The 14,972-nt window shown below is 48.4% G+C and overlaps 1 protein-coding gene across 2 annotated transcripts in view; it reads right to left on the reverse strand.

The window, feature by feature from the left end:
• PACS2 (phosphofurin acidic cluster sorting protein 2) overlaps positions 1-11,673 on the reverse strand; it is a 188,045-nt gene extending 176,372 nt beyond the window's left edge. For both annotated transcript variants that reach the window (XM_034778929.1, XM_034778930.1), the window contains exon 1: positions 11,453-11,673. In XM_034778929.1, the coding sequence (XP_034634820.1) occupies positions 11,453-11,574 (122 nt within the window). In that variant the 5' untranslated portion in view covers positions 11,575-11,673. The remainder of the gene's footprint in view (positions 1-11,452) is intronic.
• Between the last annotated feature and the right edge of the window lie 3,299 nt (positions 11,674-14,972).

Consider the following 14,972-nt stretch of genomic DNA (forward strand, 5'->3'; position numbering starts at 1 on the left):
CCATAGGCCTTGGCTACACTTGCAGATGTACAGCGCTGTGAGTTACACCTGACTTCGTACAGCTGAGTAGGCCACACTGACAGCTGCCCAGCACATTGTCGTGGCCACATTTGCAGCATTTGCTGCACCATTAGGAGTGGTGCATTATGGCCAACTATCCCACAGAGCACCTCTTCCCATTCTGGCGCCGTGGGTTGTGGGAAGGGGGCGTGGGTGCGGGGCATTCTGGGTCCTGTCCCAACGCCCTGTGATGCATCGCTTCACATTCCAGAAATCCCTTTGTTTCCATCCACCTTTGGCGCCATCTTTCAATGGTTTCTGTGCAGCGCAATCTGTTGTCTGCGGGAAATGGAGCCCAAACTGCTGAGGCATATGCTGACTTATCTCGCCAGCACATCACGTTTGGCTGTCGAACTATTCCTTAAGATCCAAAGTGACAGTGAGAGTGAGGAGTCCGACGATGCTATCGAGCAGCGTAACACGTACGACGTGAAATTGCTTGTGGCGTTCACGGACATGCTCAGCACCGTGGAAAGCCACTTTTGGGCTCAGGAAACAAGCACCGAGTGGTGGGATCACATCGTCATGGAAGTCTGGGGTGACAAGCAGCGGCTGCAGAACTTTTGAATGAGAAAAGCCACTTTCATGGGACTGTGTGAGGAGCTCGCCCCCACCCTGCGGCGCAAGGACACAAGATTGAGAGCTGCCTTGACAGTGGAGAAGTGGGTGGCTATTGCAATCTGGAAGCTGGCAACTCCAGACCACTACGGATGGGTTGCTAACCAGTTTGGAGTGGGAAAGTCGACTGTTAGAATCGTGTTGATGCCTGTTTGCAGGGCCATTAATCGCATTCTGCTCAGAAGAACCGTGACTCTGGGTAACGTGCAGGACATTGTGGATGGCTTTGCACAAATAGGTTTCCCTAACTGCGGAGGGGTAATAGATGGCATGCATATTCCAATTCTGGCACCAGCCCACCTAGCCTCCAAGTATGTTAATTGGAAGAGGTATTTCTCTATGGTTCTCCAAGTACTTGTGAATCACCATGGGCGTTTCATTGACATTAACGCATTCTGGCCCAGAAAGGTGTATGACGCACGCATCTTTCAGAACACTTGGCTGTTCAGGAAGATGCAGGCCGGGACTTCTTTCCCCAGAGCGGAAGATCACGGTAGGGGAAGTCAAAATGCCCATTGTGATCCTTGGCGATCCCGCTTACCCATTAATGCCGTGGCTCGTGAAACCCTACACAGGGAGCTTTGACAGCAGCAAGGAACGGTTCAACTACAAGCTGAGCCAGTGCCGAATGACTGTGGAGTGTGCCTTTGGCCGTTTAAAGGGCCGCTGGTGATCTCTGTATGGGAAGCTGGACTTGGCCAAAAACAGCATCCCCGCGGTTATATCCGCATGCTGTGCCCTCCATAATATTTGTGAAGGGAAGGGTGAAAGTTTCACTCAGGCATGGACCTCCAAGGTTGAACACCTGGAGGCTGAATTTGCACAGCCAGAGAGCAAGGCTATTACAGGGGCCCAGCCCGGGGCTGCAAGGATTATGGATGCCTTGAGGGAACAATTTGAGGCTGAAAACCAGCAGTGATATCTGGTGCTCTGCACGGGAGTGAAGTGCAGTAGTTCCAATCTTTAGGAATCACTGTTTGCTAAGCAGACTTGCAGTGCCTGTTTATTTCCTGGGCTAAGGAGTCTTTTACTGTATGCAATAATAAAGAATGTTTTCAAAGCCAAAAAATCCATTTATTGAAAAGAAAAAAAAAATATTTATTGAAGTGAAACAAGGGGGTGGAGTGGGGAATGGTACAATCACAGATTCGCTTATGTCTTGTCTGGTGTGCTGTGCAGCGAGTGCTGCACTTCAGGATAGCTATACTGCATGGTGATGGGGGTTGAGTGCAGAGGGTAAGGGTCGTGGTTTTCAGGGATGGGTGGTGAAGATACTGGTGTTGGAGGCAGCTGGTGGAGTGAAGAATACGGAAGTTGGGGAAAGGGGGTTGGAGGTGACAGTGGGGCACAACGGAAAGAGTTTTGGGACAAGGGCTGTAGGGGGGGCGGCGGCGTTTGCGGTACTGCTCCTTCTGCATGGCTACGAGCTCCTGGATAGCGTCTGCTTGGTGCTCCAGGATGCTTATGAGCCGATCCGTGCTTTGCTGCCGGTGCTCTGCGTTTTCCTGGCGGATCCTGCTTTCTCTCTCCCTCCAGTTCTGTGCTTTCTCATTCTCTTTAATAGATTGCTGCATCACTTCTTGCAGCACGTCGTCTTTGCTTTTTCGCGGTCTCTTCCTGAGTCTTTGCGGTCTCTGAGCAGGCGATAAGAGGTCTCAAGGTTGATGCAGCTGTATAGGCAATATGCAACATTTAACATAGGCAGCATTGTTTATACCAGACAGAGTAATGATTCTCCCCGTACTTAAGGAGTAAAAAACACACAGGGTATACACAATAGCATAATTTTCCCGTCCGAAACAGAGCACACACATCCCACGGGAGCCTCAAAATGGTGAGTAAGGAGGACTGATTGTTTCAGGGCTGCACTGGCCTCTGGGTTTCTGTGCCTTGGGGTGAGCCTACAGCTGCAGGGTGCACCTACATTGAACACTGTCTCAACATTTTCCACAGGAGTTCATCCTGGACGATATCTCGCTGCTGAGGGTGACCTGGGAAGCAAGGGAGGGTCTTCTACTGCAATGCGGCTTCCGCCCTGGCCCATATGCAGCTTGCCTGTGTGCAGCAATGGTCCCCCCGCCCCTCGCGGCACAGTAGCGCAGACACGTTAGCCTGGATGGGACAAGGACCACGGTGGCTCTCCCGATAAACCTGCGCAAGCGCATTGCACACGTTCTGGATGAGACATTCGCGGAGATTACTGAGGCCGATTACCGCGATGTGATAAACCACATCAATGCACTATTCCGCATCTAAGCAAGCATGCCTAACCCTCCTCTCCCAAAGAGCCCACACCGAAAAAATTCCTTCCCGAAAAAAAACAACCGCTTACCAGGAACCTGCTCTTCTGTTTGCCCTCCACCAAGTACCGGCCGCTGCGACTGGCTACCTTCCTCCTGGCTCGAGAAGAGCTCCTGGCTGCATGGCTCCAGGGATTCCGGGGTGTCTCCATCCGGCCCACCACCCTCACTCCCGTTTTCCTCCTCCTCGCCCCCGCCCCCCCCCCAGCTCTGAAGTGTCCATGGTGGTGCTCGGAGTGGAGGTGGGGTTAACCCCAAGTATCGCATCCAGCTCTTTGTAGAATCGGCAGATCGCAGGGGGAGCACCCGAGCGGCCACTTGCGTCGCAGACTTTACGGTAGGCACGCCGCAGCTCCTTCACTTTAATCCTGCACTGCAGGGCGTCCCGGTCATGGCCCCTTTCCATCATGTCCTTTGATACCTTCCCGAAGGTATCGTAATTCCTACGGCTGGAGCGCAGCTGGGATTGTACAGCTTCCTCCCCCCAAACACTGATGAGGTCCAGCAACTCGCCAGTGCTCCATGCTGGGGCTCGCTTGGCGCATGGAGGCATGGTCACCTGGAAAGATTTGCTGATAGCGCTCCAAGCCATGCCGGGCTGAGCAAACAGGAAGGGGATTTTTAAAATTCCCGGGGAATGTAAAGGGTGGGTCTCATGGTTGGTTACCTGAGGCCAGCGCAGTAGAGTTTGAACTGATGACCAGAGTGGCTAGAACAGGCATTGTGGGATATTGCCAAATACTTCTGGAGGCCAGTCACAGCGCATTGGGCGGCCACACTGGCGCCGCAGCGGCAGCGCAATACACGCTATTCCTCTCGGGGACATCGAGTACATGCAGCGCTGCAACCACGGAGATACAGCGCTGCAAATGCCTTGCCAGTGTGGACAGGGAGTGAGTTACAGTGCTGCAACTCACAAGTGTAGCTAAATATAAGGCACACTTGCAGCCCTTAACAGCCACTGTTTCCCACTGGTTTATCTGTGCAGATGGATGCACTCATCCCAAGAGGGGGATCTATGCAACACTCAAAGATGGACCAAGTAGTTTCCAAAGTCTCCCAGCAACTAGTGTCACTTGTTTATTTACCTATCAGCCAATTCTCTAGATGACTACCCAATTTTCAATAAACAAGCTAGCAACTAGTGAGGTTCCATTCTCTCATGGTGAAACTGGCTCCATGCCCTGCAAGTCTCCACATAATTACTGTACATTACTGTAATTCAATTAAACCTCACTACGAGAGGAGCTTCATGTTATCACTTTCAATTAGATTTAAGCCACTTATTGTCTGCATTAAGATCCATTTGGACTATAAATCCCACACCACTGCTTGAGAAATGGAATTTATCAGCCAAATGACAACAGCAATGCATGCTATACTGAAAGCCGGAGAAGACAGTAAAGACTGGATAACAATTGCAATAGCTTTCAGGGAGGGAGAAAACGTGGGCAAGTAAACTAACACCTACCCTATCCAAGCTTGCTTGTCTCCCAATGCTCAAATTCTCCTCCAATTCTCCACACCCTCTTTTTCTTCTGATCCCAGCTTCATAAAAAAAAATGGAAGATTTGCTAGAGTCCCAGAGGAATTCCTCAGTCCAGGATTTTCACTAAAGCTAAGAGAAAGACTGAGGATAACAGCAGGCCTGGCAATGCAGCATAATTTGGCAGATGGTCATTAATTCCATAGGAACTACCCTCCCAAAAAGGTCAGTCATAAGAGTGGCAGAATTTGGCCCATGATGCAAATAAGCAGACTAACAGGCCAACTTCCCATGCAAAGGCAAACTATGAGATGCATTTAGAAAATACAGATCAGGGTTTACAGAGGAACATAATCAAAATGGCACTCTGAAAAGTTTTCAGCATTTGCTTCTTACTCATTTGTTGGGCTACAGTTCCTCTTCAAGCACAGACTATATGTGGAGTGACTAGGTTTAGAAGCTACATATTTTCCCTCTGATCTTTCTTCCTAACCGTCAAGTTTTTGCTTTCCTTCACCCCAGTCACCCATGATCAGCTGAAGCTGGTCTTCGGCTTAAGGCACTGGGCTAACTCAGTTCTATTCCCACCTTCACCAAAAGTTTCTTGGATGACCTTGAGCAAGTCACTTCTCCTTTCTGTCCCTCAGATCTTTATCTGCAAAATGGAGATAATATTTCACTGCCTCTTGTGTGTGTTGAAGGAAAGTTAACATTGAAGTGCTCAGACACTACACTGATGAACATAGAAATCTCAACTTATTTATAACGTGGACTTCTGAGCTCTATTCAGTTTGGTTCCTTGGTTTCTCCCAATCATGTATGAGGAAACACACTTGCCACAATAAGATGTATGTTGTGAGACCTAAGTTTGAGTGCTTTCAAGCATCCTAGAAACAGATCAATAGCCTAATGCAAACCTTGTCATGGATGAAAGCATTAATCCATCCACATTTTTTATTCTGGAGATCACTTAGCAAGACAGTCTCTTACAGTCTTGAGACCACCTCCTTCACTTACCCAACCATCCCCCTCAATATCCCAGTGTTAGGGCCTCAAAATGTTCTCTCAGAATGGGAGGTTGTCACATTCACCATTGTAGAATAGCCAACTTACACAGCACCTTCAAAGCAGTTTGCAAACTGTAACCAATTATTCTCCATTTTTCAGATTGGGGAAACTGAGGCAGGAGCAGTTAACTAAAATCATACAAGTCAGTGGCAAACTCGGAATTAAAAGTCTTCGGACAACTTGACCACGCTGCCTCTTGAACCAGCACCATAATTCGAGAAACATACAACTCTAGTTTCTTTTCTTTAAATCATTTTTTAAAAGTTTTAGAGGAAATGTTATGCAATATATCCTTCCTCTAAGAACAGCAGTTCATTGCACAAGAGTGAGACTACTGGGAAGAAACAGGTAGACAGCTTCTGTCTTCTGAAATATACTTGTCAGACTCTTTGTTGATAAGGTAACACCAGTGATGTGATTGCAATGACTGAAACAAGGAACTTGATTTTCTGAGAAGCTGATTACCCACAACTCCAATTTAAGGCAATGGGTGCTGCACATACTCAGTTCCTCTAAAATCAGACCCAAGAAACCTACTATATACATAAAGGAAAGCTGTGCCTGTCACTATCAGATGGGTGGGAAGCCAGAGGGCTAAAATCCAGAAATGTTAAAACTACGTAGCCTAACTGCAGCATATGGTTTTGATGGAGTGGTATCAACAGCCTGCTCTGCATGACTGAGGTATTATGGTCGCTAATACCACAGAAGTACTTTTATGCATACAGCAACAACTGTCCACAAAGTACTTAAAAAAAAAAAAGCTGACATCAACAGAAGAATAAGCACATCAAATCATTTATTACACAAAGAAGCTGATCTTTCTTTCAGAGAGAAACCACAATCCCTTCTACCTAATGCACAAAAAATCAAGCACAGGAAACATGAAGATTTAACTGAGCAATGTGTCACTGAAGAAAACTATGGTTCTTTGCCACTATTTTTCACAAACTAAATGTGGCCTCTGACAACATTTCTCCCCCTAAAGCAACTAGATACTTAGTACTTCAACTTTTATTAAGTCCACATGAACTGGCTGGACTTCCAGTAAATCAAAACTAGAAGGAGATCTTTCTCTCATCCTTGTGATATTTCATACATTATCCACCACAAAGTCTGCTAATTGGCCATCAACTGGACAAAAGGAGCAAAGCATTCCAGTCAATCAACTCTCCGTCTACCAGTCCACCCACAACACTCAAGGCTTCATACCGGCTACACAGGGCAATTCACTGAATGAAACCACTGCCTTTTATTTCCTTTACTGGCAAGCTCTTGTCCACAAGAGCATTCCAAAATATGTCACATTCCCCAGTGCGTGCGTGTGTATGTGTGTGTTAAGAAAAAAATAACTGCAGGCACTTAGCCCCAATTACGTATTCCAATAAGCAAGCACTTGCTGCTCCAATCACTGCTCCCCTCTATCACTGTATGCCAAAAGGGTAGGAATGTCTCTGAAATCGAAACAAATGTCTCTAGAGATTTCTCATGCTACACTAACCTAACTTTTAAAAAGGGAAGGAAATGCTCCCTCCCAGAGCATGATCCTCCTGCATATTCCACCCCTTCTCTGACTTTTTGCTGAGTTCAAAGCACCGGTGTTTGAAGAGTCTTAAAAGTCAACAGGCGTATAGAAGAAAAATTGCAGCCAATGAAAATCCCAAGGAAAATACCTGACCACACACCAAGCCCATTTTCCTCTCCACTCTCCTCCATGTTTTCACAGATGTCTGCTTGAAGAGGGAGCTCTCATTCTCATATCGAGTATACTGTGTCTTCTAATGTCAACTTTTTATTTGATTATAGCATGTCTCAAGGACATTCCTGCATCCCAGGAGGTGATACTTGCAATATTCGTGGTCAACAGTTCCAAAGATGAGTACCTAAAGTTAAATATAGTCTTAGGAAAGTAACTTTAGTGCTCCTTTTTTAAATATCTTGACCTCTCCAATCACAGACACCTTCGTGTTCTTAGGTAACACCTGCACCACATATAATGAAATGCAAAACAGTAGTCTGATGTAATGTTAGCAGGTAGAGTTAAAACAGCCAGGAAAGGCTAATAAAGGTTCACTGAGCAACTTAACATAGCAGCATTTTATATATATTTTATATATATATTATATTTTCTATTTCTGGTTAACTGCATATTATTGTTTGTCTAAAATGTGCAGCATAAGATACGGATGCACTGACACCAAACTAATGTTTCTGTAGGAACCTCAACTTTTCAATTTTCTGACTTAGTTTTGGCTGTGCACTCAGTGTTTTATTAGTCTACTGCATTTTGCAGGCCTGCCAAGTGTCATGCGTCTCACACAATACTCACACCTGCAGGCTGACACGCATTGTCATGGCCCAGACTGAATATTCTGCATCCAACTGGGCTGCAGGAACATCCGGCAATTGTGGTTCGGTCACCAGAGGCCGCTGTGGCACCCGGGGGGGAGCATGCAGCCAAGCGGCTTCTGTCTGCTGCTCCCCCTGCTGGACCTGGAAACAGCAACCAGGAGGAGCAGGCAGTGACAGCTACCACAGGAAGGAGGCAGCAGGGACAGGTGTGGGGGGGGGGGGGAAGAGGGGGAACCAGATTCCCACACCCAGCATCAACCACCAAACAGGTCTCAGTTGCCCCCAGTCCTTAGATACCCACTAGGTTTCACAACGTGCCCTATGGCTTCTATCCCCAGACACTCACAAATCCAGTTTCCTTCCCAGCTATCCCCAGACACTCCCACAATGCAGGTTCCCTCAAACCCCAGTTCCACACACACAAATTCAAGTTTCCTTATGCCCAGCTTTCTGCAGCTACCTCCATCAGTCCCCCAGGCATCACGAACCTCCACCCAGCCAAATTTAGCCTTCCTCCCAGCCCTCACTTCGTATTTTATTTGTTTGGGTTTTTTATAAATAAAAATTGTCTCTAGTGATGTTAACCACCAACTAATCCCAGTCACCATTTGAAATACACACCTCCTTGAGGTAATTAGGGTGTGTGATAGAGTGGAATATCTTTTTATTGCTGCTTTTATTTTTTTTAGAAGGCTGGGTTATAAAAGCAGAATAACCATGTACATAAATAGATTGGATGTTTGCTGCAAGAGAAAAATTTTTTCAGAGTTTAATTTGCAGAATGTAACCAGAATTGTGGAGGTCTCTTATAATTGTGGGAACTACAATTTCTCCCAGTTCCCCACAATCTCCTCCAGTTCCTGATGTTAAAGTAGGGATTTGAAGGGTTTTGTTCTGTGTGGTTAACTGAAATAGTGATGATCACCCTCATGCAAACTGTCACACTAGAAACCTGGCAACACACTTTAAAGTCACAAAAGGTACAGAGCTTGTTGGGGTGTCTGCTAAAATGTTAGATTACTGGGCACATTTGGTGATTTCACTCCTATATTTATTTATTTTCCTCTAAACCAAGCAAAGACGGTAGCACTTCAAGAACTCTTGTCGCTGTCACCTGCCAAACCTCAGTAGTTTTTGGTGTGACCCTGCAAAAAAAAAAAAAAAAAAAAGGGGGGGGGGAGGGAGAATATTTTTTCCTACAAACTAGAAGACAAATAAAGGGATCTTGCTCAAACATTCAAATATACTCACCTTTGGGCAGATACCAAGCATGGAAATATCAGCCCGGAAAGTTTGGAGAGTTGTGAGCAAGTGAAAAGAGGCTATTAGAATGGAAATGCACTTTCAGCCTGACTACCAGAAGCCAAGACATCTGCTAGAATATATTCATACAAAACTGTTACAAGATACTGATGAAAAACTTGCGCATTTCTCAACTAGTGTGGCAGACTCATTTCAGGAAGGGGGTATACAAGAAGCAAAAGAAGGGGTCAGAGTTAATAGGGAAAGCTGCCAATCTCCCTCACACACACTGCAAACATTCTGCCCCTCTTCAAGTGAAGCAGCAGGCCGTTACTTGAAAGCTCACCATTGCTCACAATTTGGCCCCTAGTGAAAGTGGCCATGAGAGCATCTCACATGTACAGGGCAGTAGCCCACCAACCCAATCTTCTCTACTCAATTTAAGGGAATACTAATGGGTGCCCCTCAACCATGTAGCCTTTGAGCGAGTACAGAGTCTGCAACACACATGTAAGACAAAGTAAGGAAAAGGAAAGATACACAGAAGAGACAAGACAAGTAGGGAAAAGAACCAGAATGGTCCAAAAATGGACAGAAAAGAGAGCAGAAATTATCTGCTAATCTACCCCAAGTTGGGGAATGCCAAATGAAGTTGGGACACCCGTTTACTCTGCACACGGAGCCAGAGTTCTTTTTACTGAGTGAACAGCAATAAAAATGAAAAGCAGGCAATCACACCAGGGAATGGAAAGGATGTCGAAACTAGGGAATTGTGCTGTCCAGCAGGGCTGGGGAGTTCAACCTCCAGATTCTATGCCCCTCATTTCCTGGAGTCCCTTAACCTTGTAGTTTGTCCTATTCTGATTGACCGTAGAAGGCTGGGGTTGAACACATTCAGACATCTCAAGGGTACTGGGGTAAGAGAGCACAGACATTGACATGAGTCTGGGGAGCACAGCTCAGCAGTGGGCATTCTCCAGTGACTCCCCTCCCAGTGCTACTGCCTGGCACAGTTCCCTGAATGGCTAGTTCACAGCCTTCCATCCATCAACTTGTCTGCCCATTGTACACATCCACTTTGTGTCAATTTTATCATAAAAAGCCAGGCTGAGGATTTGTCTCTAGCAACAAGAAAACATGACTTGATATGAATTTAGAAAGTTTACTTTTATGTTTTTTCTTCTGTTATGATCACAAAAACCCTGACAACAGAAGTTTATCCGGGCTGGGGGAGCATGAAGGAGATGTCAGGGCTAAACAATGGGACCAGTGAGACAATGTAAGTAAGGTGCACTGCTGCCCAGCTAAGCTCCCACCCGCACCCTTTCTCCATCATCCCACCCACCTCAAAGCCCCACTTCACACAGTTTAAGCTGTTCTCATGCTCCATCCCAGTTCACTTTTGAACAACCAATACCCAGACGAGTAAATAAGTAGTAACAAGGGAAGATGCTGGTAAGTACTATTAAAAATTGAGGAATTTGCAAACAGAAGCTTAATCAACAGATGCAGTCCCCAAAGCCAGGATGTCACCAGCTAAACCAAGCCTCCCCTGCCCGTTTATGTCAATTCATGTGCCTTATCACCTAACCAACAAGAAATGCCCTTTCCAGTCCACCCATAAGGCACTCACCCAGTCCCTCCAGACACACAACCCTAACCCTAGGCCCCCCCCTCCCCCACACACTCCCTCCAGGTACAGACCTCACAGGTACACGTCTAGGGAACACAGCTGGGGCTCAGGCTACCATCTGGGTACAGAGGTGGGGCAGGACATATGCATGGGGGGCGGACATACCCGAGACCAGCCCTAGGGCTGAGGGGTCTGTGAGGGAACAAGCCAGGCTGCGGAGGAGGGGGGCACTGCCTGCCCTGAGGAGCGGTCCCCACCTCAGTGCTGGCTAACGGAACGCCCGGGCCTGAATCCGAGCCCTGAGCTTGGCCCCACCTCCTGAACATAGCCAGGCTCTCCCCACCTAGCAGGGGGTGTGGGGTAGGTCCCCCCATACGACGGGACACCCTCCCGGGGCAGGGCAGCCAGGACAATCGCCCGGGGCTCTCACGGGGGGCCTGCAGGCCCCACCCGACCCAGAGCAGGTAGGGAAGGGGGCTCCGCGGGAAGGAAGAACCGGGGGCAGGGGGTTGCGAGGGGCTGCCCCTCTTTGCCCGGCGTGGGCGGGAAGCCCGCAGGTTCGGCCCGGCCTGGGGGCGGGGGCGGGACCCGGACCGCCAAGGGGGTTGCATGCAGCCCGCCGCAAGCCGGGGGCTGCCCCCGTGCAGGCCTAACCCGGGAGGGTTGGGGATGGCGGCTCGGCCCTGGGCTAACCTGGGGACACAGCTGGGGCTGGAGCCGTCGATCTCCCAGGTGGCGAATAGGTTCATGGGCACTGGGCGGCTCAACACCCCGGCGCTGCCCGGGAAGCTCAGGCGGCCCCGCTCCACCGCCATCGCCGCAGCCGCCTCGCTCCCGCAGCGGAGCCGGTAGCCGCCTGCAGCGAGAGACGCACACTCCGGACGGTCACTGCGCCGCGCCTACCGCGGCCGGCCAGGGTCAGATGGAGGGGGCGGGGCCAGAGTGCTGCGTGGGGGAGGAGCGTGGTGAAGGGAGGGGCCTAGGTAGAGAAGGGGAGGGGCTTAGGGAAGGGCGGAGTGCGCCGTGAGAAAAAGTGCGCTGGAGGGGCGGCGCGGGACTCCGGGCCTAGAGAAAGGAGAGGACCAGTCTGTGTGCAGGGGTTGTAGCTGGTCCTCCACCGTTGTGTTGCAGCAGGGAGCTTAATAATGGTAGAAGCTTCCTGTTTGAGTTCTCTAGTTACTATTTAAAGAATGGCTCTTTGTCTTCACCCTACAGAGCCTGGAGACGGGGGAGGAGTTTGGGGAACAGAGAGACAGACGGACGGACAGAAGTCTGCGGGGAGGCGCTTAGGAAGAAAAAGGATAGGTGTCAGCAGAATGAAAGTGGAAGAGCCTGGGGAAAGGCAGGTGTTTGGAGAGTTGAAGGGGACGATCTTAGGGATAAGGGGGGCGGGCTTGGACGGGTTGGCAGGGCAAAAGTCTGGGAGACGTGGAGAGCTTGGAGAAGGAAGCAGAACGAATCTGCACGAGGAAAAGACGGGGGAGATGAGAGGAAGTTTGGGGAAAGAATGGGGAACCATAGGGACAAGGAATCCCTAAATGTGTGGAAAAACCTGGGATGTGGGAGGAACCAACGGAGGAGAGGAGCCTGAAAAGAGAGAGGTGGCAAAATCTAGATCGGAAAGGAGGGGTAGAGCCCAGAGGAAGGAGTCTGGGTGGGGGTGGATAAAGTTGAGGAATTAGAGAGGGGGGAGCCTATAAGGTTCAGGGAGAGAAACCTAGCAAGCAGGATTTAGCAGTTTGAGAACTATTCTTCCTAGGATTGCCAACTGTCTAATTGTGCAAACCCAAAGACCACTGTCATGCCCATTCTCTGAGGCCCCACCCCAGCTCACTCCATCCCCCTCCCTCATCTCTCCCCCCCCCACTCACTTTCACAAGGCGGGGGGAAGGGTTGGGGTGGGGGGGGAGTTTGGGGCCAGGGTAGGATTGTGGGCTCTGGAAGGGAGTTTGGGTGAGGGGTGTGGGCTCAGGGAGGGGGCTGGGGCAGGGGGGTTGGGTGCAGGAGTGGGTGTGGGGTGCAGGCTCTGGGAGGGAGTTTGGGTGAGGGGTGTGGGAGGTGGCTGGAGTAGGGGGTTGGGATGCAGAGGGGGTGTGGGCTCTGGGAGGGAGTTTGGGTGCAGGCTGTAGGCTGGGGCAGGGGATTGGGGTGCAGGAGAGAGTCGGGGTCGATGTTTACCTCGGGCGGCTCACGAAAGCGAGCTGCACATCCCTCTGGCAGCAGCTCCTAGAAAGGGGGGCAAGAAGGGGGTCTCAGCGCACCGCTGCCCACAGGCACCGCCCCTGCAGCTCCCATTGGCCGCAGTTCCTGGCCAATGACAGCTGCGGAGTCGGCACTGGGGGTGGAAGCAGCACCCAGAGACCCCCGTTTGTCCCCCCCAGGGGCCACAGGGACAGTGCCAGGAACGGCGCAGAGCCAAGGCAGGTAAGGGAGCCTGCCTTAGCCCTGCTGCCGCTCCTGACTGTTTGTGCCCCAAATCTCCTGGTTTAGCTGAAGTAGCCTCCGGGAGATAAAGTGTGATTCTAGGAGACTCCTGGTGAAACTGGGAGGGTTGGCAACCCTAATTCTGCCTGCACACTCCAGCACATCCCCTCCCTCTTAGTGCTTCCTCCTCACCAACTCTTTGGGCCCTGTCCGCCTCAACCTATGCTGTGCATGTTATGCACCTGTCTTTCTTTTGCTTACCTGCTTGTTGTAAATTACTTCCTATTATTTAAATTCTAGAAAGCACTCTAAGACTGTTTATTGTGAACACAGTGTATACAGTACATTGAGGTCCTATTTCTTGTCTGAGGACCTTAGATACTACTTTCAGAGTAGCAGCCGTGTTAGTCTGTATCCGCAAAAAGAACAGGAGTACTTGTGGCACCTTAGAGACTAACAAATTTATTAGAGCATAAGCTTTCGTGGACTACAGCCCACTTCTTCGGATGCATATAGAGTGGAATAAATATTGAGGAGATATATATACACACATACAGAGAGCATAAACAGGTGGGAGTTGTCTTACCAACTCTATTGAAATAATAATAGCTTGCAGGATTGGAATTTAAGAGGACTGGATTCCAGAGCTCAGGACCATGTATCCCTATATGAATCTAAAAATATTATTCCAATAATAAGCAAGAGAAATCTTACTGTTCTTATAAAAAAAACTGTGCTATGTGTACTACCTTTAAAACTTGGCATAAGGATCTTAGTTACTCTAAAATTACAAAGCACACCCTCCTTTGACATTCTGATTAATAATCATCTGGAGTTCTTAGGGGCAATCAACAGCAGATGTGGGATGAATGAGAGATCCGGGAGCACTATGGTCCGTATTATAGAGGAGGTCAGACAACACAAAAAGGTCCCTCACCAAAGGCTTAGTAATTGGTTAAAAGATAGGAAACAAAGAGTAGAAATAAATGGTCAGTTTTCAGAATGGAGAGAGGTAAATAGTGGGGTCCCCCAGGGAGCTGTACTGGGCCTAGTCCTATTTAACATATTCATAAATGATCTGGAAAAGGGGGTAAACAGTCAGGTGGCAAAATTTGCAGATGATACAAAACTACTCAAGATAGTTAAGTCCCAGGCAGACTGCAAAGAGCTACAAATGGATCTCACAAAACTGGGTGACTGGGCAACAAAATGGCAGATGAAATTTAATGTTGATAAATGCAAAGTAATGCACATTGGAAAACATAATCCTAAGTATACATATAAAATGATGGGGTCTAAATTAGCTGTTATCACTCAAGAAAGAGATCTTGGAGTCATTGTGGATTGTTCTTTGAAAACATTTGCTCAATGTGCAGCAGCAGTCAAAAAAGCTAACAGAAAGTTAGGAATCATTAAGAAAGGGATAGCTAATAAGACAGAAAATATCATATTGATTCTATATAAATCCATGGTATGCCCACAGCTTGAATACTGCGTGCAGATGTGGTTGCCCCATGTCAAAAAAGATATATTGGAATTGGAAAAGATTCAGAAAAGGGGCAACAAAAATGATTAAGGATATGGAACAGCTTCCATAGGAGGAGAGATTAATAAAACTGGGACTTTTCATATGGAAAAGAGACGGCTAAGGGAGGACATGATTGAGGTCTATAAAATCATGACTGGTGTAGAGAAAGTATAAGGAAGTGTTGTTTACTCCTCTGAGCACAAGAACTAGCAGTCACCAAATGAAAGTAATAGGCAGCAGGTTTAAAACAAAAGGAAGTAT

Source organism: Trachemys scripta, chromosome 8 (assembly GCF_013100865.1).
Source record: "Trachemys scripta elegans isolate TJP31775 chromosome 8, CAS_Tse_1.0, whole genome shotgun sequence".
Taxonomy (NCBI): Eukaryota; Metazoa; Chordata; order Testudines; family Emydidae; genus Trachemys; species Trachemys scripta.